Raw genomic sequence first — 26,447 nt, 5'->3', positions numbered from 1 at the left:
TATGTTTTCAAGGAGTTAGATATAGGTCTTGGGGCGAAAGGGATCAAAGGATATGGGGAGAAAGCGAGAGCAGGCTATTGAGTTGGATGATCAGCCATGATCATAATGAATGGCGGAGCAGGCTCGAATGGCCCACTCCTGCTCCTATTTTCTACATTTCTATGAGCCCCCCTAAAAGTGATGTGGCACTGCCAGCGAAGCCTGCTGCTTGATGACTATGAGTGCTGCCCGAAGCAACGTAGGCAAATGAGCCTCAAAGTCCCAAGTGAAGCGCAGCTAGGCAGGTGGACGTTGCTAATGTTCAGTTGTAAAACACACGCCAACATACTCGGATGATCCAGCAGATGTATTACAATGAAGTTTAAGCATCACAGAATCACAGTGCAGAAGAGGCCCTTCGGCCCATCGAGTCTGCACCGACACGTGAGAAACAGCTGACCTACCTACCTAATCCCATTTACCAGCACTTGGCCAATAGCCTTGAATGTTATGATGTGCCAAGTGCTCATCCAGGTACTTTTTAAAGGATGTGAGGCAACCCACCTCCACCACCCTCTCAGGCAGTGCATTCCAGACCGTCACCACCCTCTGGGTAAAAAAAGTTTTTCCTCACATCCCCCCTAAACCTCCTGCCCCTCACCTTGAACTTATGCCCTCTTGTGACTGACCCTTCAGCTAAAGCGAATAGCTGCTCCCTATCCACCCTGTCCATACCCCTCATAATCTTGTGCACTTCGATCAGGTCGCCCCTCAGTTTCCTCTGCTCCAACGAAAACAACCCAAGTCTATCCAACCTCTCTTCATAGCTTAAATGTTTCATCCCAGGCAACATCCTGGTGAATCTCCTCTGCACCCCCTCCAGTGCAATCACATCCTTCCTATAATGTGGAGATCAGTTAATATTTTTGTTCCTTTTTTGGAAATACTATTCATTCTTTTGCTTCACATATTCTTCTGTCCCTTCCTTTTCCTGTTAAGCTATCTTTTAGTCTTTGTGAAGCCTCAAGAGCCACCTTTAAATTTTGTTTGCATTAACATGCATTGATCACATATTGCAGATACTAATGGACCTGTTCTGATTTACGATAAGTCTATGAAGGAGGCACCAGTGCTAAAAACAGTCATTCCTAAGCTCCTTGGTACAAAAAAGTTGGCAAAAATATTACAAACATACAGTCAAAATGATCAAGGTGCCAATATTTCACAGCTACTTTGCCAGGGCGACACACAGCCCACCATTGATTGCAAACTGGTTTCGCGACGTCATGAAACCAATTTTTGGCATTCCCGCCATATTGTCCACTCACACCACCAACCACACCCACTGCCAATGGGAGCAGACAATTCCGCCCAATGCCTTCTGAAGTGACCTAGCAAATTGCCCAGTGAATATAGATGGGCAATATCTTAGCAGTATTGCTCACAATCTGAGAGCGAGAATATATAAACATCAATTACTAATTTCTTTTTACTTTAATAACAGGAAGTTGGAATCATACAGCCCAGTAGTGGTCATTTGGCCCATTGTGCTTGTGCTGGTTCTTTCAAAGAACTATCCAATCAGTCCCACTCCCCTGCTTTTTTGGCAAAACCCTGCAAAATTTCCCTTTTCAAATTTACCACATTCCGATCATCATAACGCGCTGCATAAAAAAAGCATTTTCCTCATCTCCCATCCCACAGTTAATTTGCCAATTATGTCCTCTGGCTTCTGCCAGTGAAAGGTACTTCTTTTATCATTTACCTCAACAAGATACCAATTTACCCTCTGTTCTATTCTATCAAAACCCTTCATAAACGTGAATACCGCTATTAAATCTCTCCTTAACCTTCCCAGCTCTAATTATTTATTTTTTCACTTGATGTGGGCATCACTGGCAAAGGCAGCATTTGTTGACCATCCCTAATTTCCCTTAGTGACTTGCTGGACCATTTCAGAGTCAACCACATTGCTGTGTCTCGACAGTCGCATGTAGGCCAGACAAGGATGGCAGATTTCCTATGCTAAAGGGCAGTTGGGTTTTTACAATAATCGATGCTAATTTCTCAGTCACCATGACTGAAACTACCTTTCAATTCCAGGTTTTATTAATTGAATTTGCCAGCTACCCTGGTAGGATTTGAACCCATGCCCCCAGAGGATTAGCCTGGGTCTCTGGATCACTAGCCCAGTAACATCTCCCCTACACTGTCATCTTCCCAATGAGAGTAACCCAAACACCTCTAGCTACTCGACATCTCTGGAGTCTCTCACCCTTCTTGGTGGGAAGCAAATAAAGGTTACAGGTTAGATGTTTGACAAACACTTAGAAATATGCAGATTTTTATTACTGCAATATTGAGCTGCAGTGAAGCCCTAATGATTGTAAATACTCTGTGTGCACTCAATATATTAATTGCAGAAAGCTTCAGCTTCTTCTTTTCCTCAAAACTTTATTTGCCTACTCAGTTATCGTGTCTGGGCTGAAGTTTGTTGCTGCAGCACAGGTCCTGATGCCAGCTTGGGACAGGACCAATCACATTTTCTAGCGCTCAGGCAATTGACTACCTGCCACAGGGCACCCATCCCTTTAGAAGTCAGGATCCAGCCCCCAAGTGCTATGGCCAGTCAGAGGGCCGGCAGCTCTTTCGTTCCTGCAGCACCACTGGGAGTGATGGCCACTACTGGAACTGCACCTGGCCTGGAGCAACACCATGAACTAAAGTAAATGTGTACCATCGACAAGATGCACTGCAGAAACTCACCAAGCCTGCTTCGACAGCACCTTCCAAACCCACAACCGCTATCATCTAGAAGGACAAGGGCAGCAGATAGATGGGAACACCACCACCTGGAAGTTCCCCTTCAAGTCACTCACCATCCTGACTTGGAAATATATCACGGTTCCTTCACTGTCGCTGAATCAAAATCCTGGAACTCCCTCCCTAACAACACTGTGGGTGTACCTACACCGCATGGGCTGCAGCAGTTCAAGAAGGCAGCTCACCACCATCTTCTCAAGGGCAATTAGGGATGGGCAATAAATGCCACCCTAGCCAGCGAAGCCCACATTCCATGAATGAATTTTTAAAAATGGGGTGGTGGTCACGCGGCCAGTTAGGCAGACCCGGACGAGAAGGGGATTGGTTGGTGAGGGTTGGGGATGGGGGCTGGGGGGTGTTTCAGGAGGAGGCAGCCCTTGCAATCAATGAGGCCCTCTGTGAGCCACAGGATTCCTGACTAGGAACCCAGCCCCACAACTGAGCCCGCAAGGAGGCTGCCAGGCTTTACCAGGCAGTTTCCCTGCTTGGCCGGTGACCCACCAGTTGCTGGTAAAATGCTAGTACCAGTGGGAAGAGACCATTAATTGTCCACTTAACAGCCTCACTTGGCATCTGAACAGGAAGGCCTATGCGACATTCGCTGCCACTGACTGAATTGTACGAATTCTAGGAGGTGAAAAGCTTTCTACTCCTGCCTTCGCTCTCGATTCTCCGCCGTGCTCTGCCCCACAAGGTACTTTTGGTGTGCAGCTACTTTTGTGCTATTAGCACTCTCCTTTCCCCATTGCCAAGTCAGTTTCAAATTCAATTTGCTTATTTGCCATTAATTGTACCAGGATCTCATGGATGTTAGAAGCATATCTTCAAGAACTGTATTTTTCTTTTAAAATTTAGAAGGACATTTGGACACTTGGGATTTTCAAAAAAAAGGTCATAAGTTCATCTTTGGACTGAGAGCAAGCATGCCTTTTCCAAGAAATCACCTGACCAGCATTGCACTTGAGGAGGAGAGTTATTTGTTTATTTGTACAGTAATCACTTTAATGGCGGGGGGAAAAAAACTGTTTTAAAGGCAAAGGCCCTGGTGATTTATTCGAAATCAACTGACAAAGATGTGTTAAGTTTTGAACTTGTTGCTTTGAACTCAGTTGGGAGAGAAAGGGAAAAGTTTCCCAGCTTGTGCTCTTCTTGCCTGAATATAGTGTGGCTATCAGTATCCAGCTAGGATTTCTCATCTCAGTGGAACTTGTTGGTATTTGGAATCCCGAGGGGCTGAGACAAGAAGGATTGATCAGGCTTTATTCTCCTCCACGCCGAAGCTTCATTGGTGAGAACCTCCAGGCATCTACTGGGACTATTCATCTATCTTCACACGAGGGAGCTCCAGATTGACAGCGTCGTAACCCTGTGAACCGTATCCTTTTTTTCATAAAGCCTTTTCTTCAACCGCCCATTCTGCAGAGACCCGATCAATTGGAGCAATTTAAATAGGGGATGTTCAACTGGCCAGAATTGGAAAGGTGCAGATATTTTGGAGGGATGTGGGTTGGAGGACATCACTGAGCTAGAGAGGGGTGAGGCCATGGAGAGATTTGAAAACAGGGACGAGAACTTTTGCATCAAAATATTACTGAATATATTGAATGTTTCATCAGGTAAAAGCACGAAGATGTGCTTCTAAATGTTTATCATTTTGGTTATTCATTTAATTTCAAACACTAAACAGAGGTTTTAATCAGGACTGCTTCATTCCATGAGTCAATGTGAATGTGAAGCCTGTTTCCAGAGATGATCATTGCTGCAGAGAGAGACACATTGTTGAAGCTTTTCACCTTGCACTCATCAGGACAAATGTTAGAATGCCAAATTTCAAACACTCACAACAATTTATATTATAGGAAAAAACGATGCCAACCAACCAGCACCTTTTCTCCTGTAGTATAAATTGTTGTGATTGTTTGAAATTTGGCATTCTTGTGTTTGTCCAAATAAGTTAAAGGCAATTTTTCTTCAGCAATTTCCAGAGATGGGTAGATGTGGTGAAACCTGGGGGCGAATTTTCAGTATGTCGGGCGGGCTGTGTGGGAGCAGGCATGGGTGGGTGCAGAGCCAAATGCCACCCACAATCGGCTCCGCACCGCCATTTTACATGGGCAGGCCAATTAAGACCCACCCAGCGTGAATTGCAGCTCTCGAGAACAGCGGGAGGGGTCAGGCGGCGACGAGACTCCAATGACCACCGGGTCCAATGACGATCCGGCAGCCTGTTTAAAAACCACGCAGGCAGCCAATGATGGCGCACAGAAGGGTTCCCGAGGGCACTCTTGGAGAGCAGGTCAGGCAGGAGGGCAGGTCGGTGCCCCAAGATTCTCAGATGAGTGCCTCGCTGCCCTCCTCGAGGAGGTGGCAGCACGACGCAAAATCATTGTGCCAAGGGACAGGAGGGGGAGGCCCCCCCCTCACATGATGAAACATGCCTGGGAGGAGGTGACAGAAGGGGTCAGTGCACACGATGTGGTTGCGATGCACCTGGGTTCAGTGACCTCTTGCGATCGGGAAGGGTGAGCACCATGTTGGCATGGGTCACTTAGCACAACAGTTAGGCTGGCCCCCCTGGCACCCCTCCAACTCTGAATGTAGTTACTGCATTGAATTATTCACGGCATGTGGCCTTCGCTGCATGGGTCAGCAGTTATTGCCCATGCCTAGTTGCCCCTGAGAGGGTGGTGCTGAGCTGGCTCCTGTATCTGCTGCATGTAGTGCACTTACACCCATAGTACTGTTTTGGGGCGACCTCCAGGGTCTGTACCTAGGCGCAGTGCTGGAACGCCGAAACATTACAAAGTCAGGATGCTGGATGACTGGGAGGGTAACTTCCAGGTGGCGGGGCAGCGATTCATCTGCTGCCCTTGTCCTTCTGGGTGGTAGTGCTTCCTTGCTTTGGAAGGTCATACAGTGTGAGTGGCAAATGTAATGGAGGCAGCATCTGGGCAAGGGGGTCAGCCCTGGCTGCTTTGAGTGAGTGTATGGTGGCTCCAGAGTCACAAATCACATGAGCCCTGCAATATTTCACTCAGGTGGGGGTGGCAGGGCTGCAATGGCAATCCAGGTACAGGTTGGACTAATCAATGTTCCTCTGTCCTTTCAGGAGAAGACCGCACACAATAATACCGAACGAATGCAGACTGGCGGAGGGCAGGCCCACCTACTCATACTCACCAGATATTAGCAGGAGGCTCTTGAGCTGGAGAGGCACCATGCGCCCAGGTCTACCGGCAGCGGTGAGGTTGGGATGCCAGTTGGAGGTAAAAGTGCCGTGCACTGAGGTCACAATGTCTGTCATTGCAACTATTCCACTGTTGACTGTTTATTGAATTCAACAACCAACATGGGTTTCCTATTGATTATGGAAGGAGGAGCGCACCCTGATCCAGGGGCCAGGCATGCACATTAACAGTGTTACAACTTTAACTAATCAAATGTCCTTGTTCTTCCTTTCAGCCTCACTGGAGCATGCCCAGACTGAGGAGGCAGAGGGCCCACCACTGACACCTGTGGGCCTTGAAGAGATACACACATCAGTGTCACACCATCTCAGCCAGGCAGGCACCAGTGCAGATACCAGCATCTCGGTGGAGATAAGATCTTCGGCAAGTGTCCCAGGGCACAGCGGTGAGGGCACTTCACACTCACTTGAGGTTCAGGTGGAGACAGAGAGCGCCCATGGCGCCGGCAGTCGGAGAACTGTGGGAGACCAGGAACATGCTCAGTCGGTGGCTGATGATGTGCCTCTGGAGTCGACCCTGAGGCAGCAGATGCTGGAGGTCCAGCAGGGTGTGCGGGAGGATCTGGCGGAGATACATGAGGCAATGTGTGCCATGGTCTCCGTGATGAAGGAGTGCATGCAGAGCATCAGCAATGCATTGACCCTCATGGCCTAATGCAATGCTTCCTTCATGGGGAGAGCGGTGACTCTCATAGAGAGGCTCCTCCAGGAGAACAATCAGGTCTTCCTGGGGATGCGCTCGGACCTGCAAGCCCTCACAGTGGCATTGACCTCAACTGGCCTCAGTGTCAGTGTGGGAGATGGATTGGACACCCAGTATCCTCGCTAGTTGCCCATCCATCAATGGTGAGCAGGGAAGTCCGAAGCAACCTCATGTTGGCGCATGTGCTGCCTGTCGTCTCTGCGGGCTCCTCTCAGGGCGCTTTGGATGAGGGAAGCAGCGCCTCCGCCCCTCTGCCAGTGACTGTTGCATCCGATGAGGTGACGACGACTGGGAAGATGCCAGCTGTGGAACTGGCCGCTCCCTCCCAGGTGGGGCCATCACAGGCTCCATGGGCTAGAGGACGCCCGCCAAGGTCATCAAGGCCAACAGGACAGCAGAGTGGGCAGGCTGTCTCCAATGCCAGTGCCAGTGATGGGGGAGTATCTAGACACAGCACCCAAAAACATAAGTGTAAGGCACCTTAGGCACACCACAGGCTTTTCACTGGTGGTTCTCTGTTGTCCCCATATTAGTTGCTTATTAGCTGGTGTCCAGCTCAACACCTCTGAATGAACTTTCATTTCTGTTTTGGTGTATGAAATCTTTAAATGTTTTAGTCTTGAATAAGGCTCAGGGTGCATCATTACTTCTGCAGGTGAAGGGGTACCCTTAATGTTATGAGTGCCTTGTTTGTCATTGAGCTTTATTGACAAGTCACATAGTTAATGTTCCTGACCAGGCAGATATGGCTCTCAGGCATCGAGTATGGAGCCTGCAGCCCTGGCATGTGTTGGAGGTCCATCTATGGTGGGCTAACTGAAGGATTGTTAGATCAAAGCCCCCCGGGTGTTCCTGCCTCCCTGGAGGTTGCCCGGGTCAGCATCTATCCACTCAGCGTTCTCCTGTGCGTGCTCATCCTTGGACTCACTACTGGACTCATTGTGTACAACCAGAGCATCTGCGTCAGCATCTTCTTCCTCCACTGCGTTCCCCCATTCCAGTGCCAGATTGCGGAGAGCGCAGTATGCAACCACTATCAGTGACACACGATCTGGGGGGTATTGCAGTGCGCCCCCTGAACGGTCCAGGCATTGGAAACGCATCTTGAGAAGACCGATGGTTCTCTGTACCACAGCCCTTGTGGAGGAATGGCACCTATTGTACCGCTGCTCAGCTGTTCCTGGATGGTGGAGGGGCGCCATGAGCCACCTTCTGAGGGGATAGCCCTTGTCACCCAGGAGCCATCCATCCAGCCGGGCTGGAGCACTGAAGAGCCTCGGCACCTGGGAGTGTCTGAGGATGTAGGCATCATGGGAGCTGCCTGGGTACCTTGCACAGACTTGCAGAATCAGCATCCTATAGTCATACGCTATCTGCACGTTCAAGGAATGGAATCCCTCCCTGTTGACAAAGGCTCCGGGCTCACCCACTGGCACCTTGATGGCCATCTGTGTGCAGTCAATTGCACCCTGGATGCAGGGAACCCAGCAATCGCTGCATAGCCTCTGGTTCACTCTGCCTGGCTGACCTCGTCTGAGTGGTAGTGAATGAAAGTCAATGTATGCCTGAACAGCGTCTGTCACCAGCTTGACACAATTGTGGACAGCTGATTGGGAGACTCCACAAAGATCACCCATCGACCCCTGGAAAGAGCCAGGGGCATAGAAGTTGAGGGCAGCCCTGACCTTCAAATTCACTGGCATGGGGTGTCCTTCCACACAGTTGGAGCTGATCTCAGGGCCTCTCATCTGACAAATGGAGGTCGCTGCCTCCCTTGAGAGATGGAGCCTCCTTCGGCACTGCACCTCAAACATATTGAGGTAGCTGCTTCACCTCCTGTAAACCCTGGCAGCAGGATAGTGACATCTTCTGTGGCCCCATCCGCCTTGCGCCCCCTGCTGGCCCTGTGCCCCCTGTGCCTGCGCCTATCCTCCCAAAGGTGGCTCCCCAGGAGGCTGAATGTGGACTCCTGGCCTTCTCCTCCTTTTGGCCCTCTCTTCCTCCTCAGAGGAAGTGCCTCCAGTGGAGAGCACAACCCCCATTCCCAGGATAAGGTAAGGCTGCCTGAAACCTGCAAGGCCCCAAGAATTATGTTTATTCCAGAGTCCTGACCTGAAGCCTGTTATTCCTGTACAAGCAGCTCTGAGGAGATTTGAAGTTCTCCTGTTCACACAAGTAAATAGCAGTAAGTTTAAAAAGTAAATGACTAACAAATAGCATTCACGAGCCCACTCACCCCTCTTATCCTGTCTGTGAATAAGGTTTTTAAAAATGTGGCCTGCCCGCTGTGCCCATGCGATGCTCTGAAAATCGCACGGGCTCTGAAAAATCTCAGTGTATTAATGGCTCAAGGGCCTTAAGTAGCCCGCTAATTAATGGCCGGTGCGCATCGGAGCCCATAGTACCCGCCCGCCGAAATATCGCGATGACACGCGATGACACGTGGGGACGCACGCCCGATGTCATCGCGCGTCATTTGACGCTTTGGCATGTCAGGCACGCCCCCGCACGCCAACGTCAAAATTCTGCCCCTGGTCTGAGCCTATCAGAATACTTAGGGGCTGTTGAAAAAATTTTACAAATGTTTGTAAATTATATACCGCAAAGAGCTATAAAAGTAACCGTGCAGTGAAAGTGTTCCGTTGGCTGCACTTCTTATGCTGATCTCATTCTCTTTCCATAATTTGTCCCATCTGAGGAATCAAAGCTTGGGAAAGGAAATGACTGCCTGCTGGAACAATATGAAACAACATGCTTTGCAGTTTTACTGTTTTCTCAGTTCTCAGTGTGAATTTTCCAGTCTTACCATTCTGGATATTAGGAACATTCTGGGCATGTTTTTGTTAAAGAGTCGAGGTATCTGCCCCTTTAAAGACCATCAGGACAGATGGAAATGTAAAATGAGAAAAGGTCATTGGATCCTTTGAGACCACAATGTGCAATATAGCTGATCATGGACTGTATTTTGGAGATTGACTTCCAGCTTGCCACCATGTGTAAAACTGGCGTTCCAGCTGGCAGCCTGTAATAGAATCCATATGACCTCTATAATGGGTGGTGTAACATGGTGACTGAGGGCCGGTACATCTTTCACAGGCTGATCGTCTCTGGTCTTCCAAGTAAATGTGTGGGCCCGTGGAGCCCACTCTGACTCCTCCCCTTCCCTTTCCTGCTCCTCCCTCTCCATTTAGACCTCACCATCTCCCCACTACTTCTCCCTTTCCCCTTCCTGCTGCTTCCCTCCCCTTTCTATTCCACTTCCAGCACCCCTCCACCCCATCTCCTTCCTGCTCCTTCCTTCGCCTCTACTGCTCCTCCATCCCTTGCTCCTCCTCCTCCCCTTCCTCTTTCTCCTCCCCTCCCTCTCTACCTCCGGTCCCTCCCCTTCCCACCCTGATCTTCCTACATTTTGTAACTCATTTGGGATATATACTAGCAACCTAGTGGTTATAGTTGGTTTGGTAACCTAGAGCTTGAGAGTTCAAACCCCGCCATAGCAAGTTGTGATGCTGAACTCAATAAAAAATTGGGCTTGTTTATTTGGCACCCATCTACCAACTTAAACATTCACTCCCTCCACCACAGACGCACAGTGGCAGCAGTGTCTACTACTGCACAATATATACTTCAGCAACTTGCCAACGGTCCTTCGACAGCACCTTCCAAACCAACGACCACCCTCCCCCTCACCTCATCTCATCCCACCCCACCCCACCACCAACTAGAAGGACAAGGGCAGTGTCACTGTCGCTGCTTCAAAAACCTGAAGCTCCCTCCCTAACAGCACTGTGGGTGTACCTACAACGGTTCAAGAAGGCGGCTCACCACCATCTTCTCAAGGGCATTTAGGGATAGGCAATAAATGCTGGCCTAGCCACATCCAGTGAATGAATAAAAAAAATTGGGGGCGAACTATTTGAAGTAGTTAAAATAATTAAAGAATTTGATAGGTTCAGTAGTGAGAAAATATTTCCTCTGATAGGGGAGTGAATAACAAAGGGTTACAACATAAGAAGTTGAGCATCAAGCAAGGCTGTTCACCCTGATATCAGGAAGCATTTCTTCACATTAAAAATGATGGAAATTTGGAACCCTCTCTCCTAATATGTTGTTAAGACTGGGGATCCCTTGAAAATTTCAAAAGTGAGATTGATGGAATATTGTTAGGCAAGGATGTTCAGGGTTACAGAATCAAGATAGGGAGATGGAGTTAACATACAGATCAGCCGTGCCATTGATGGAACGGGACTGAGGGACTACTCCTGTTCCTAAGGTTTTATAATTTATGGGCTTGGACCTGGAAAACAAAATGGCTTAGAAGCTGCAGGGTTGCGGAAAACCATCTAATGATGTCCTTCGTGGACTGGTAATCCAGGATTTTATCAGCCCTCTGGAGACAAAGTAGGAGGTGGTGGGTGAGGGGGGCAATAATATCATGAGGATCCGGTTTGGATCAGCTCATCTACGCTGTCCCATCGTTGAGGCATTTTACCGACAGGTGCCGGGATGCAGCAAAGCTGCCTATCCTAAGATGGAGGGAGCTGATTTATATATATGTAAAGAAACTATTCAGGGCCTCTTTACATTGCCCCCTGTGCCTTTCCAGTGATGGGGCAGGATGGGGAGGGTGCCAGCTAAATGGAAACGGCCTCCCAGCGGCAACCCAGTGGGAAAGCCCCATCAGGCCAAAGAAGGGCCTCGTGGGCAAGGAAAGCAGCACCCATGGCCCCACGACCCCCCTGGGGAGTTTCCCCACTGACACTCGGCACAGTGATGTTTAATTTTTTTTTAAAACTTACCTAGCCCAGCTCCTGAGGTTTCCTGCCAGCCTCGATCAGCAATGACCACCTCTTCAAGTGGCACGGCTGAGGCTTCAGAGCTGCCGGTCCTCTGATTGGGCTGGTGGCATGGTGGGCCCACAGGCATCCATTTAGGAGGCTGCCTTTGCGAAAGTTGCCAAGCTCTGGACCCGCTTTTCACCCTGACGTCGGGATCCCGACGCCCGCCCCCCCTGAAAGTTCAGCCTCTTCAGTCTCTTTCATGATATATGGCTGGCGCTTAAAGCCCCATGAAGTGACCTAACAAGCCACTCAGTTGTAAAAGCAGTGACTTGTGGTTCACAAAGAAGGCTGCCTGAACTTGGATAGCAATTGGACAACATCCAACCATGAACTAAAATATATCCGCTTGAACAAGTGGCTTATTGTGTTAAGTGAGGTGCAAATTTGAAGCACATGTACCTGAAAATTCTTTGTTTGACTGAAGAATTTCCCTTGATATATTAATAACAAATAAACAGAGACCCACAAATTTGGTGGAACAAAATAGACCACAAATGAAAATAGGTGAGATACATTTTAATGGTTAATATGTATAAACAGAGAAAAGTTTGTATAGAAAGTTAAAACTGCAAGGTCAGTTAATTACATCTTGAAGTGTTACATTTTTCAGGTCAATTTTTGGTACCAGCTCTTTTGCGGAATTATAAGATAAATCTTTCTTCCAGTCACACCATGTTCAGTAATTTCAGATTCATGCCCATCCCATCCAGGCGGAGAGCTTGCCTTTCCACTTCAAGCTGGGTTTGACCACGTTCTTTTCCATGTTGGTCAGGGATACCATTGTGCGATCAGCTGAAGATCATGGTGCAAGATAACAATGTCAGATAACTTCCCCCCCATCCCCCAAAGGTGGAGTGCTCCATGTCTAAAGGATACCTCCCCTATTAACCTGGTTAATAATTGGACAGATTTCATTGCAAGTAAATAGCGACTGGATAAGAGTGACCCAAGTAACTCAAACTCAAGCCCAGCACTACATATCTGGCTGTGAAAACAGTGGCCTCATACTAACGATATTCCTGCAGCTTCAAGGTTGTGAGCTAAAACAGAAGGATACAACAGATAAGTTAAAGGCAGCCATCGGCACTGCAACTTTCTTAACCATGCTTTATTTCCTGTATGATAAATCAAAGTTGCATACAGATTGTTAAAGGAAGATGCATAAAGGTCATGCTTGATTTACAACATATGGATGCAAGCTGTGGTTAAGATATTTCATTGCACCTATGAAAAATTAATCTAACAGTTTCAGAAACTCCCAGCTTTTTAAGCCAAACAAATTCAAGCAAAAATACAAATCATTAAAAGCAAGCCACTCAACTGGTTATTAAAATAATGTTTACTGTTTCCCTTTATTTCATAATAACTTCTGTACAAGAATTAAATGGTCTGAACCCAACAAACTCCTCTTCCCCCAAATCCTACAGATCCTATGTTTCTTTTCAATCCTGTTCTATAAGATTCACAATACAGTAACTACGGATAGAGCAGGTATTATTTGATTCAGTATAAGTTACATTGACGTCTCATGACAATCTCATACAGATTTTTGAGACATATTTTGGGTTAGGGTTTATTAGAAAATCTCCTGAAATCTATAATTTGAAAGAAAGGTTTGCAAAGAACATAGCTTGTTATAAAAGTGCTGAATTCTTAAAAATCACTTTTAATATATGTAACCCAGCATAATAAACAGAGCAGAAGAGGATTCTACATGAGAGAGATAATTGATATACACACAGAACAGTGAAGTGAGTTGATTTACTTTTAGTATTAATCATTGAATTTTCCTCTTTCGTAAGGTCTAACCACAAGCTTTATTCAACTGTTACTCAAAGTGTGTACAGCAGGTGTTTGATTCAAATGTACGTCTCAAAAAAATGCTGAAATGTCATCCACTTTGAAAGAATAATACCTTCTTACCACATTACACAGCTATACTCTTTACTTATCCTCCACTTACTGTGACTCTACTTTCTTTTCAGTAATTCTGTCGTTTTTCTTTAACTGATTGAAGATATAGTAGAAAAGTTATGATTATGTGAAGATATAAGATTTAAAGGTGTTAGTTTGCACTATATGATGTGTTAATAAGTGAACAAATCTATCTTGGAAACCTTGAGGGGAGGAGGGGCGAGATTTTAACACACTCAAAACCCCATCTACTTACACAGAGTTAAAATCGGACCCAACCTTGTGTCTTCCTAATCAGGTGGGTGTAAATCAAAAATCTATTGATATATCCCCAGCCACGCGAAGACATTGAGACATTTCGTTGGGCAAACTATGTCGAGTGATGTTATTACCATCCAGACGCAGGTGTCTGATTCTGGAGAAATCCGTAGGGCTAGTAATACGACAGAAGCTATTCAGGGTGAACTCTGCAAAATGAAGATTCAGAGGATCAGTGACACTCATTGTATTCTAGTGGCCCAGAAACATAGATTCTGCTTGCAATGTAAATTTACGTTACAGCATTTTAAAGGTATACAGAACATCTCAGATTTAGAATTTTATGTCTTTGCACATTATCAGTTTTGGGAAATAATATATAACATGCTGCCAAGCCTTAATTAGGTCTCCATTTCCTATGATACTGGTGATTAGTTTTAAACAGTATTTATCGGTTTTAGATGAATAACCAACAAAAGCAGACATTTAGAAATGTTATGAGATTCAGATGGCAGTATTACTAACTCTCGAGAACCTGAGTCCAAATAACTTTCTACAACAACATTTATATAGTGCCTTGAATTTAGTGAAAGGTCCCAATGGTGCTTCACAGCTAACCAAACATAATTTGACGCTGAACCTCTCAAGTAGATATTAGTACAGATGGCCAAAAGCTTGGTCAAAGAGGAAGTTTTCTGAAGCACCTTAAAGATGAAAGATGGAGGAATTTAGGGAGGGAATTCCAGAGCTTAGGGACTTGGCAATTGAAGACATGGTTGTCAATGATTGAGCAATTAAAATCAGGAATGTGCAAGAGGCCAGAATTAGAGGAGCACAGAGGTTTCAGAGAGTGAGGAGATTACAGCGACAGGAGTGTTACTAAAGTATTGATACCAAATCCTCTCAAGATCGTATTGCTTGTTTTGTAGTATCAGGGTTTTAAACTAGAACCATCATTATGCTGCCAATGTGCTACATATTAATCATAAGCAGTTACCATTAACTAAGGAGACTGATTGCAGGATGACTTTTTCCTGGTTGTCTATCAGTTACAAACAGCCACATCAACTAATGACTAAAGCACAACAGTCTTGGTCTTGATGTGCTCATAAGTTTAGTCAACGGAATGTGACATGTGTTCACTCTGGGACCTTGCAGGAGTGGTCTCACTACTATTGGTCAATCAATCTACATGAAATTATTGGTTATTTTATGGGTAAAGTGTGACTATTCAGAGTATCTGAGGATGGGGGTTCCACTAGGGCCAGTGCTGGAATTCACACTAATGATTTAGACTTTGGAATCAACATCTAAATTTGGAATTGATAACAAATTGGCAACTAAATTGAGGAAGACTGCAACAAATTTTTCTTTTATTTGCTCATGGGCATCACTGGCTAGGCTAGCATTCATTGTCTATCCCTAATTGCCCCTCAGAACTGTGTGCCTTTAAGGGTTACATTTCCTTCCCTAAAGGACATTAGTAAACCAGATGGGTTTTTACAACAATTAGCAATGGTTTCATGGTTATCATCCAGATTTTTTTTCCTTATTGAATTCAAATTTCATAATTTGCCATGTTGGGATTCAAACTAAGGTCCCAAGAACATTACTACCCCAGTGGCACTACGCCACCACCTCCCTGAAATTACAAGAGGTTGTAGAAAGGACATGCAATTGGCAAATTAATTTCAACATAAATCAATGTGAGGTGTTACATTTTAGAAAGAGATGTGGGGGGTTGCCTACTACCTGGAAAATAAGAATCTAAAAGGAGTAGAGGAACAAAGGGATCTCGCCGTACAAATACATAAATCGCTAAAAGTAGCAACTTAGTTTAGCAAGGCCATATATAAAATCCACTGGGGTGTGTTTCTAGAGGTACAGAATTGAAAAGTAACGAAGTTATGCTAAATTTGTATCAAACTTTGATTAGACCACACTTGGAGTACTGTGTACAATTTTGGTGACCATATTATTCAAAAATATAGAGACACTGTGAGAGGTGCAAAAAAGATTTACAAGGATGACACCAGAAATGGAGGGGTTTACCTTTCAGGAGGGCATGAACAGACTGGGTAACTTTCTTCCCAAAAAACAGAAGGCTAGGTTTAACCTGATAGAGGTCTTTAAAACAATGAAAAGCTTTGATAGCGTAGATCCAGAGAGAATGTTTCCACATTTGGGGAAGATTGAAACTTAGAGGCCATCTCAATATAAGATAGTCACCGAGGCCAGGATTTTACAGCCCCTCCCACCCGACGGGATATTACAGTCCCACCGAACTGAATGGTGATTGAATTGGTTTGCCGTATCTACCGATGGGAAGACACACCACCGCAGGGCCGTAAAATAGTGGCCCAAGAAATCCAACAGGGAATTCAGAAGAAAATTCTTTACCCAGAGAGTGGTGAGAATGTCGAACTCACTACCACAGGGGGTGATTGAAGTGAATAGTATCGATGCTTTTAAGGGAAAGTTAGATAATTTTATGAGGCAAAAGGGGATAGAGGGTTATGATGGTAGATTTAGAAAAGATAAGGGAAGGCTCAAATGGACCATAAACACTAGCATGGACTGGTTGGGCCAAATATCTGTTTCTGTGCTATATGCAATGAATAGTGGCAGGAGATGAATTAGTAAGAATAGTGATGGGTTAAGAGCAAATATCTCTGGTTAATCTTGTGTTTCTCTGTTCAGTGTTTTGTCGAATTGAAGATGTTTTAGTTCACTGTTCTGTATTACATTACCACTTGACAACCTGTATATCTAGAAAAGTTGCCTTGTGCTATATTAACATGGATATTGCAACCAAATACATATGGCGGAGATGGCCAGTTACCATTTACCATGAAGCCACAAATCACATTATCTTAGGAAATGCAAATTCTCTTCACCTATTTGAAAATCAAACCTTCTTCACGAGTTACCACATAATTGAAGCATTGTAGGAATCAGCATTGACCAGAATTCACAAGATATTTTGATTGCAACGTTATCAAGGTAAATGTTTAGCAAATTAATCTATATTTTAAGAACATAAGAATTTTTAGGAAGAGAAAAACAATGCGAAATTTTCATAGTTCAATCCAAAATAACCTCCTCCTCTTCCACACATCTCTCAATCTTTTCTCCCTTCAGAGACGCATCCAATTCTTTGAATTTACTTCTCTTTGCATCAGTTGCACTCTGTGGTGGCAATTTTTTCAAGTCTTTTCTATGAGAGGTGAATACAATCCCCCTGACTTCCCGGCTTAGTCCTAAATTCCCCATTTTAAGTCGTAGGCCTAAAATTTTCCCTCGTCGGGCCCGTATAATTGGCGGGCCCAGAAGCGGACGTGAAATGCGCTTCCGCCTGCAATCGGCCCCCAACCACGATCTTACGCTGGCTGATCAATTAACAGCCAGCCAGCATGAAATGCACCCAGAGAAAGGCTCAGCACTGCCGATGGTGGCGGTAAGAGTGTGAGCGCCATTGTCACCGCAGGTGCTGGTGAGCACCTCCACTGGGCTCCCTGAAGGCAGACAGGTGTCTCAGGGAGCTGCAGACCTCCCAATAACAAAAGAAAGCCCAAAAAAGCTGCAAAAAATGTCCATGCAGCCTCAAGCAATCAAGCGCCTGAAAACAGACCTAAAAAAAAACAGTCCCCAGATATCTCCTTTTATTTCAAATCCTAACAGAGATTTCATCCCACCCTTGGATGAGGTTTCATCAAAAATGTAAAGTCCGCCTGGTCGATTGGCCCATCCACCAACCATAAGGTTAGATGGGCCTTGAAAAATTGGTGACAATTGGGCCGTTAATGGGCTTAATTGCCCGCTTGATTGCTGGCAGGCGCTCTTCCGACTTTTGCGCATGCCCTCTCAGCAAAATATCGTGCTTACCCGACCTCATCTCACGCGATTTCACAGCCGTTCGGGTCAGGCTTGTGCCCACCCACAGGACGCAAAATTCTGGTAGTAGTTCTAATACCTCAGTTCTTTGCCATAGTGAGTGAAATGCAGTCAGACTTACTGTCAATTTTATTCGCCTGTAGGTACAGATTTTCTAGGTTTTCATTAACAAGGGGGATGCTCTTCAGTTTATTGAATGCAAGATCCAACTCGAGGAGCGAGGTTATGTTGAAGATTTTCTCGGGGATACCTTCATCAGTTAGCTCATTGTATGACATGCGTAGGTACTGTAGAAAATTCAGCTTGTTAAAATAGCCCTTTGGGATGCTGTTGATCATATTGTGATTAATATAGAACATCTCTATGGCTGATGGAGGGTCGTCGGGAAGTTTTGTTAATTTGTTGAGACTCAAGTCAAGGTATGTCAGAGACTTCAAACTACTCAAAGACCCACCAACTTCATTCAAGTTGTTGTCATTGAGAACAAGGGTAGTCAAGTTTTCCAGTCCTTTTAAGCTGTTTCCAATCTTTGAGATCTTGTTTGATGCCAGTCTCAGTTGCACCAATGACTTTGGAAGGGAGCGAACAACATCCGTCAGATTGTTGTTGTTTATGTACAACCTCTGCAGGCTTTTTAACTTCGAGAATGCACTCTTACCTACATTTTCGCTATTAATTTGATTGTCATCAAGGACCAGCCATAGGAGACCAGTGGCATTTTCAAATGCACCATTTGGAATGCCATCGAGTTGGTTGTTCTGGAGGTAAAGGTACTTTATTTGTGCTGGTACCATGGGGATTGTTTTAAGTTTGCGAAGGTTGCAATACATGGCAGTGGGGAAGTTCAATGGACAGTCGCATTCAACGGAACAAACTGGATAAGGTGAGCCCGCCAAACTTGCTCGGTCGTAATAACTAAAGAATGGATCGTAGTCATACTGACAAAGTATGCTGCTGACCAGCAAAGCAAATATAGGAAGGTGAATGAGCTTCATCTCATGAACGTATGGTAAAGCTGTGTGTAAAAAAAAAGAAGAAACAAGGCATGGGATTATTTCTCATATCTGATATCTTGTGCTTGTGGACATATATTATTAATATTCAACAAAGTACTTCAGATTTTCAATGCAATATCACAAACAGCATCAAGATTAACCGGTGACGCCAAGGAGATTTCTTTGTAATCAGTACCCAGAGGTCAAATGCTATTCCTGGTGCCTAGCTCTGGAAACTTTTGAATGACTGAATCAATGACACTGATTACAAATGTGCTGGATTTTACCACGGGCTTTGGGACCCTGATGTCAGGGCCAAATAGGGGCCCTGAGCCCGCGCTTGCGACCTCCTAATTGGCCATCGCTGCGCTCGCTGTCCTATGAAGGATGGTAGGTGGGTTTCTGATGGTGCAGGCCGAATCAGAGGACTGGCAATTCTGAAGCCGTGGCATGCCGTGCACGCAGTTGAGGCAAGTCAGAGACCTCAAGGGCACCTCAAAACGGAGGCATAGACACAGATAAGTTATCAGGTTTAGAAGTCAGTAGGCCTCTCAGAATGGAGGGGAACTCCTCCAGCGGAATTGTTTTGGCTGCGATTGAAGCCTTTCCTGCTGGAAACTCCATGGTGTGGAACCTCTGGCTCTGATGGCTTCTTGATCTGCCACAGGGGGGTCGCCTCCATTGAGCTGACAATCTCCACATGTGGTTGGGCGGCTGCCTTACCAGTGGTACAATGCCAACGAAGTCGCAAAATTTCCCTTATTGGGGCCTTAATGTTAATTAGGCACACACCTCCAGTGAGTGGGCAAGCAATCTGCTTCCCAGCCTACCCCTGCTGGCAGGACTGCTTTAGGAAACCATCCAGATGTAGCTCTCCCACTATTTACCCGCTCCTTACCCCACGTCCAAGTCTATCACCATAGCACCAGGAAAATTCAGCCCTTAGTATGGCAACTTGGACAATAGGGTGGGATTCTGTAGCTTATTGAAGAATAACCCTCTACCTCTTTCTTCTCCTTTAAACTACTTCTCAGAACCTACCTCTTTGGCCAAGCTTTTGGTCGTCTGCCCTAATATTTCTTATATGGATCTGTGTCAATTTTGTTTTGTAACGCTCTCGTGAAGCACCTTGGGATGTTTTTTACGTTAACAGAGCTATATAAATGCAAGTTGTTCTGGATGTTACTGACAAAGCCGCAACGAAAATGAAAGAACTTGCATCTATATAGCACCTTTCATGACTTGAGGACACTTTGAATTCCTAGAAACTATCATTTTTGATCCACATTATTGTGCATTTATAACGGGGCGGGTTGTCTGTAGCATCAATGACACAGAACCTCATAAAGCAGGAATGGTTATCAAGGATTTGGTTGCAGAAAAAAAACTGGTTTATGGAAACAGAGATTATAAGTCATTAGTGGAGTCTTGATGTATGGACTAAAAGAGGTTGTGAGGTGCCAGTTTTTTTATAGCTTAACAGATTGATGCCGGAGGCAGTCTAGCTTCTGAGTGAGGATTCCTTTAACATTGATGGGTATCAATTCTCAATGTGCTCTAACAGGACAGCTTCATCTGGAACTGGCATGAAGCTATGAGTTATACTGCTTTATTAAGCATGGATGGAAAGGGACAAGCACGTGAATCTCCAATCTGTGCTTCCGTTGTGCCAAGGAGCAGGACTACAGAAAAGTTAGCACAATATTTTGCAAATTAGTGTTTAGGTTATTTCTTGTGAGGGACACCGACATGATTATTAATCATTGTCTTTTAGGGGCTGCCCATTAACTAGTTGGGTAAATCCAGAGTGTGGTCTGACAATCAGCAATGCAGGTGGTGAAGGTCTGAGGTTTGTCCTGAGTAACTCAATCAGCCAAGGGGACTACAGCTGACCTCCGCCATTCTATATAAATGCAAGTTGTTCACGCTCCTGAGTGTTAGTTTCCACTGACTGCCACTGTGTACATGCAGTGGTGTGTATGACTGCTGGATAGGACCTGGGTTGAGCTGGACTGCGAAAGGCTAAAGTCATTTGTACAACAGAAAAATATATTGCATTTATATAGTGCCTTTAAGGTAGTAAAATGTCCCAAGAGGCTTCACAAGTGCGTTATAAAACAACATTTGACATTGAGCCACACAAGGAAATGTGAGGGTGAGTTGCTGAAGTGTGTACTGTCTACAAGATGCAATACGGCAACTCACCAAGGCCCCTTCAACAGCACATCCCAAACCTGCAACCACTACCACCAAGAAGGACAAAGGCAGCAGGTGCATGGGAACACCACCGCCTGCAAGTTCCCCTCCAACTCACACGCCAACCTGGCTTGGAAATATATCGCCATTCCTTCACTGTCTCTGGTTCAAAATCCTGGAACTTCTTCCCTAACAGCACTGTGGATGTACCTACACCACGTGGACTGCAGCAGCTCAAGAAGGCATCTCACCCCCACCTTATCAAGGGCAACTATGGATGGGCAATAAATGCTGGTCTAGCTAGCGACGCCCACATTCCATGACGGAATAAATAAAATTATGGTAGATGACCAAATGTTTGCTCAAGGAGCAGCTTAAAGGAGGAGAGAGAGGGATAGAAAGGCAATGAGGTTCAGGGAGGGAATTTAAGAGCTTAGGACCCAGGCAGCTGAAGGCACAGCTGCCAATGGTGGAATGATTAAAATCGGGGATGTTCAAGAGGCCAGAATTGGAGGGGTGCAGGTATTTCAGAGGGTTGTAGGGCTGGAGGAGATTGAGCTGGAGGAGATTAGAGATAGGGAGGGGTGAGGCAATGGAGCAATTTGAACACAGGGTTGAGAATTTTAGAATTGAGGAGTAGCTTAAGCTGGAGACAATGTCGGTCAGCGAGCACAGGGTTGACTGGTGAATGGGACATGATGCAAGTTAAGAAATGGGCAGGAGAGTTTTGAATATCCTCAAAGTTTACGGAGGGCAAAATGTGGGAGGCTGGCTAGGGGTGCATACAGTGAGTAACGTGGATTTGCCACAATGATGATATGTCCAAAAGGCAACATTCTAATTGGTTTTATGTTACAAGTGGCAAATTTGTTTCATGTGTAGACATTCTTTCACGTGCATGGCTCATAATTATACCATGGCACCCAGAACTTTGCCTCACACCGTTCTCCAACTTACGCTGTATATTCGCCCTGTTGAGACGTTCTTAGTCCCTAGCTATATTGTCTGGTTTGAGGTCAGGAAATCACCCCATGACATTGTCAGCACAGCAAATCTGGTTGTCTGGCTCCTAGCAATCTGTGATCTATTACATTGGCTTACAATAACAGTTAATACATACAGGGGTTGCAGTAACAATTTTTATGAAATTTCCTGAGAAGGGAACAAATGAGAACTTGCAACTCCAACGGGGGTTACTATCGTTGACTACTCAAAACTTTACAATAAATAAAACTGACTAGGGTCTCCATTTGACAAGGAGGACATGTTTCATGAGTGCTACAATTACTTTTGTTCTGTCAGCAGGATAGCATTTCTCCATGCCATGCAATCAGAGCATTTTCTAAATACCCAAGTGTGCCGACATTTCTGGAGACATGCCATTATAAAAATTGAACATTGCATAACTTGAATATTGCTGGAAAGAGAGACATGTTGCTGAGGCTTTTCATTTTGTACTCATCGGGACAGCAAGAATACCAAATTTCAAATGACCACAACACTTTATCTCCTGTAGTACAAATTGTTGTGATTTTTTGAAATTGGGCATTCTTGCATTTGTCCTGATGAATGCAAAATGAAAAGCTTCGGCAACATGCCTCTCTTTTCAGCAAGATTGCATAACTCCGCTAACATTTTTTTACTAATTTTCCATAAAGCCTGCTGCAGATAAAAACAGTAGCATTTTTAGGTGTCAGTAAACACATATCAACATTATTTCAGCAAATCAACACAGAATCAACATTCTATTCAGAAGGAGATTGATCTGATGGTTATTAACTTTTGTTCCGGTGTCTTCCATTTTCTTTTCCCACAACATAGCTGTTTTGTGTTTCCCATCGTGCAATCCTACCGCTGGCCGGTGCCTATGATGACAACATTCACTACGGTCATTGATGGTCTTAGAAAACTGAAAGGCAAGGTGAGAGGAAATCTTCTCTAGATTTGCTAGTGGATATGATGGGCTGCCCGCATGATGGCTAGCAGGGCACCAGAAGGGGTGAAAAATATGGCTGGACTCAGTACCAGCAGGTTTCTGCCTAGAAGGAAGGTGGGGAGGGCATAATTTTTTTACTAGGATGTTGGTAGGGCGAGTGGGCAGTGGTTGTGCCTGCCTCCTTGCTGCTTGCTGTATTAAAAGAGGGGAATTTGTACAAAGCACAGGCAGCCACACCAGTCTCCATTAGATGGGGGTGAGGGGATTGACCAGAAGAATGTGGCACCGCCCACCCGAATTGGCACTAATGCTGCCTACTGTGCCCCCAATTCTGCCCACATCTGGGGCACAGGAATACTGTATGTTCCTTCAGGAGAGCTGTGGTCCAAAAGGCAAACTGCACACCTGGAGCCCTCAGAAGATGTTTAAACCCTGATCTTCCTAAAGAGGGACTAATGCACCATTCTAGCAGTCTTTCCCTTCCCTGCCTAAGCAGGGTCGAGGCTGGGAGGGGTGGAACATCGGATGAGACCCACTAGATAGATTTTTGTTGGGCAAGGATACCGGGGATTGGGGAGTAAAGGCAGGCAAATGGAGTTGAGATAAAAACAAAACAGTTCTGGAAAAACTCAGCAGGTCTGGCAGCAGCTGTGGAGAGAGAGTTCGTACGGACTCGAAACGTTAACTCTGTTTCTCTCTTCACAGATGCTGCCAGACCTGCTGAGCTTTTCCAGCATTTTCTGTTTTTGTTTTAGATTTCCAGCATCCGCAGTATTTTGCTTTCATTCAAATGGGGCTGAGGTACAGTTCAGCCATGATCGCATTGAATGGTGGAGCAAGGTCGAGGGGCTGAATGGCCTCCTTCCGCTCCCATGCTCCTCTGTGCCTTAGATGCGCCATCATGTGAGTTCCCTGACCCTGAGAGATCCAAAGGGTCAGGTACTTGGGTCTCCAGCAGGCAGCAAGACCCACTCCGCCATGTTTATGGTGGCAAAATGGGCAATGTTGTAGTGTCTATGATGTCTTCACACAAAGAGTCAACAGGATATGAAACTCTCCATCACAAATGGATGTTGAAGCAAATTCCACCAATTATTTTGAAAGTGAACTATCTCCTTTAAAACAAAGGGAGGGTGAACATTAAATGGGTGTGGGGAGTGAACAAGAGTGGGAACAGATTAGAAAGCCCATGAGCAGACGAGCGCCAGTACTGACAGGATGGGTGGGATGGCCCTGCTTATGTGTTGTCACATTCTGTTACTCTGCACACGATCTGGATCCAGCCATGAGCCAACTGGAGGAAGCACGGTTACAGAGGTCGACAAAAATGTCCTACGATGCTCAATATTTTGGAAACAGCTCTGTAACAGTCTGGTGTAAAGGAAAGGGATCATAAACATTTATCATTCCAGTCTGAGCTTCTGCTGCCCTCCCCACATGCCAGAGTGGACACTTAGAAAAAAAAATCACTTTGCACAAAAATTCTCCATTTCAGTCAGTAGTACTTTCGATACTTGGTGTGGGGTCATGCTGTCTAAGCCAATGATAGATTTTACATGAGAACATCAATTTACAGAAACTTAAAGCACAACAAGGTAATTAGTGGTAATGTTTTCAGTTACTCATTGGGAACAGGCAACAATTGTAGTTATTGGACCAGCATCTGAAAAAGGTGAGCTCAAGTATACTGGTCAAATATACATCAGCAGTATTCCACTTGGGTCACTACAACAAGATTCATTTAAAGCCCTCTATGTCCTTTTGCCTGATTTGCATTCAGTAATCTTGAAGCGAATTGTTGGCATACATTTCTGTTCAATGAAGAATGACATTGATATTGCAAACTCGCACCTGGATTGTGAAAGAAACTCCTTCGCTCCTGCTCTAGCTCTAAACAAAAGGTTAAAAATGAGTTTCTGGTAACAATAAATAACTTATGCGTTCTCTAAGGTCAGAGCTCTTAAAAGCAAGTTTCCTCAGAGAACAGTGCTAGTAATTTTACCAGACACAATGGTCAAAGATTGAAACCTCAAAAGAACGATGCTGCTAAAGCATTCTGTGCCTCCACCTTTGCCACAGTTAGCACCAGAGCACTTCAGTTTTAGTCTTGAAGCAGGTAATATTGTACACTGGATGACTTGTAAAATTAATCATTCAATAAACTCAAGCAGCGAACTAGTCTTCAGACCTAAACAAATAACGTTCTACATAGTAGTAGCACTGCCACCTGCATCATTACCTCTTCTGTTTCCTATCAGATGCAGAATGTTGAATCCTGTTTTTGACTGGTTTTCTCCTTTGAACAAGAATCTGGCTTGCTTGGAATGACCAAAGGAGCTTATCTAAGACAGATAGCTCCTGGAATGTATAGACAAGAGCTCCACATACTTGCTGTTCTGTGTGTTTGGCCACTAAAATCATACTTTGAGTCCACTTATCTAGGGAGTTATTTCTGCATTAAACCGAATTCATTGGCCGACAATTACAGTTACTTCTGTTGCTGTATTGCCTTAGTTCACTGTAGTCAGTACGGAGTGACAATTACTTTCTTTCTAAATTAACTTGCTTTGGTCTGGTGCCCTCGCAGTGATGGCTAGTTCTCTACGTATGGCGGTCACAAAAACACACACCTCAGTCTTTGCACATTTTGTTAATTGGGTTTTCCATCTCAGGTTTATCAGAGCCAGCCCTCAACTATAGATTTACCATGTTTAATATTATCCACTACACTGCAGGAATGTAGAGAAACACACATTGTATTCTTAGTTGCGATCCTACACAGACTAGCTGTAATGTACATATTACCAAATCGTCTTTCAAGGGTTAAAAAGCAATGTTCCAAGCTTGTTTACTGCACAAGAAACATTTCTGAATACAGCTTTGGAAAAAAGAAGCTCATTATCTCAATGTACTTATATGCTGCATGCATTATTAAGCCAAAACTGAAACCCACTTGCCTACCTTTGCTTGATGCCTTTTGTTTCTTAATTCCAAGGGTTGAGCAACAGAGAAACTGAGGGCAAGAATCAAATATTAAATGCTGTATACTGGTCTCTGGAGAAAGAGGAGGCTGCCAGACTCCTGTGGCATAGGCTGACAACAACAGTGGGAGAGGTGGATACCCCTCAACTATAAAGCTGCTATGTCATCACTCTGGGTCTGTGCTCTGGTATGTTCAATAACGCTGAAAATAGAGAGCCCATTAGCTAAATGCAGGAGGATGGCTGCAGCTACAGAACAGATAAGACATTGGAATAAGAAGTTTTTTTTTAATAGAATTTGCATATTGTCATATCAATCTCCACAAGCTCCCCATTTTGATTCAATTATTTTTTTGGTAAGAGTACAAGAAAAATGAATGGTGTATGCCAATAACTTCAGAATGACTTCAAAGTACCTAAGTCTTTGGAGAATGTTACTTAACGCTCGACTAAGGGAGCAATATTTTCCATGTGTTCTTATTTCCTGAGAGAAGCTGTTGCGAAAGAACAGCATCGTAAATAGCATTAACCACAGCCTAGCTCTGAGTAAAATGCTTTACAAGGGCTTTGTGTTAAGTTACACTACCCCTGAACCTATAACAAAAGATGGCCAAGATCCAAGTTCTGTGCCGCTGCTGAGAAAGAAACAGAAGGATTCTGTTCAAAACTCAAAGCTGGAA

General features: G+C 45.0%; 1 protein-coding gene across 3 annotated transcripts; it reads right to left on the bottom strand.

Moving 5' to 3' along the window:
- Positions 1 to 12,094: 12,094 nt before the first annotated feature.
- lum (lumican) lies at positions 12,095 to 26,224 on the bottom strand. Of its 3 annotated transcripts, none has more exons than XM_078567755.1 (3): positions 25,748 to 26,224; positions 17,781 to 18,674; positions 12,095 to 13,974 (listed from the first exon to the last, which is right to left on the bottom strand). In XM_078567755.1, the coding sequence occupies exons 2-3, from the start codon at positions 18,652 to 18,654 to the stop codon at positions 13,817 to 13,819; spliced, it is 1,032 nt and encodes a 343-aa protein (XP_078423881.1). In that variant the 5' UTR covers positions 18,655 to 18,674; positions 25,748 to 26,224; the 3' UTR covers positions 12,095 to 13,816. The 3 variants fall into 3 exon arrangements, with proteins under 3 accessions (XP_078423881.1, XP_078423882.1, XP_078423883.1); XM_078567756.1 differs by lacking the exon at positions 25,748 to 26,224 and adding an exon at positions 25,026 to 25,186; XM_078567757.1 differs by lacking the exon at positions 25,748 to 26,224 and adding an exon at positions 22,631 to 22,710.
- Positions 26,225 to 26,447: the final 223 nt, after the last annotated feature.

The sequence above is a fragment of the Cetorhinus maximus genome, chromosome 22, assembly GCF_964194155.1.
Source record: "Cetorhinus maximus chromosome 22, sCetMax3.hap1.1, whole genome shotgun sequence".
NCBI lineage: Eukaryota > Metazoa > Chordata > Chondrichthyes > Lamniformes > Cetorhinidae > Cetorhinus > Cetorhinus maximus.
The sequence above is the reverse complement of the archived record's forward strand: the minus strand, read 5'-3'. Positions and strand labels throughout refer to the sequence as shown.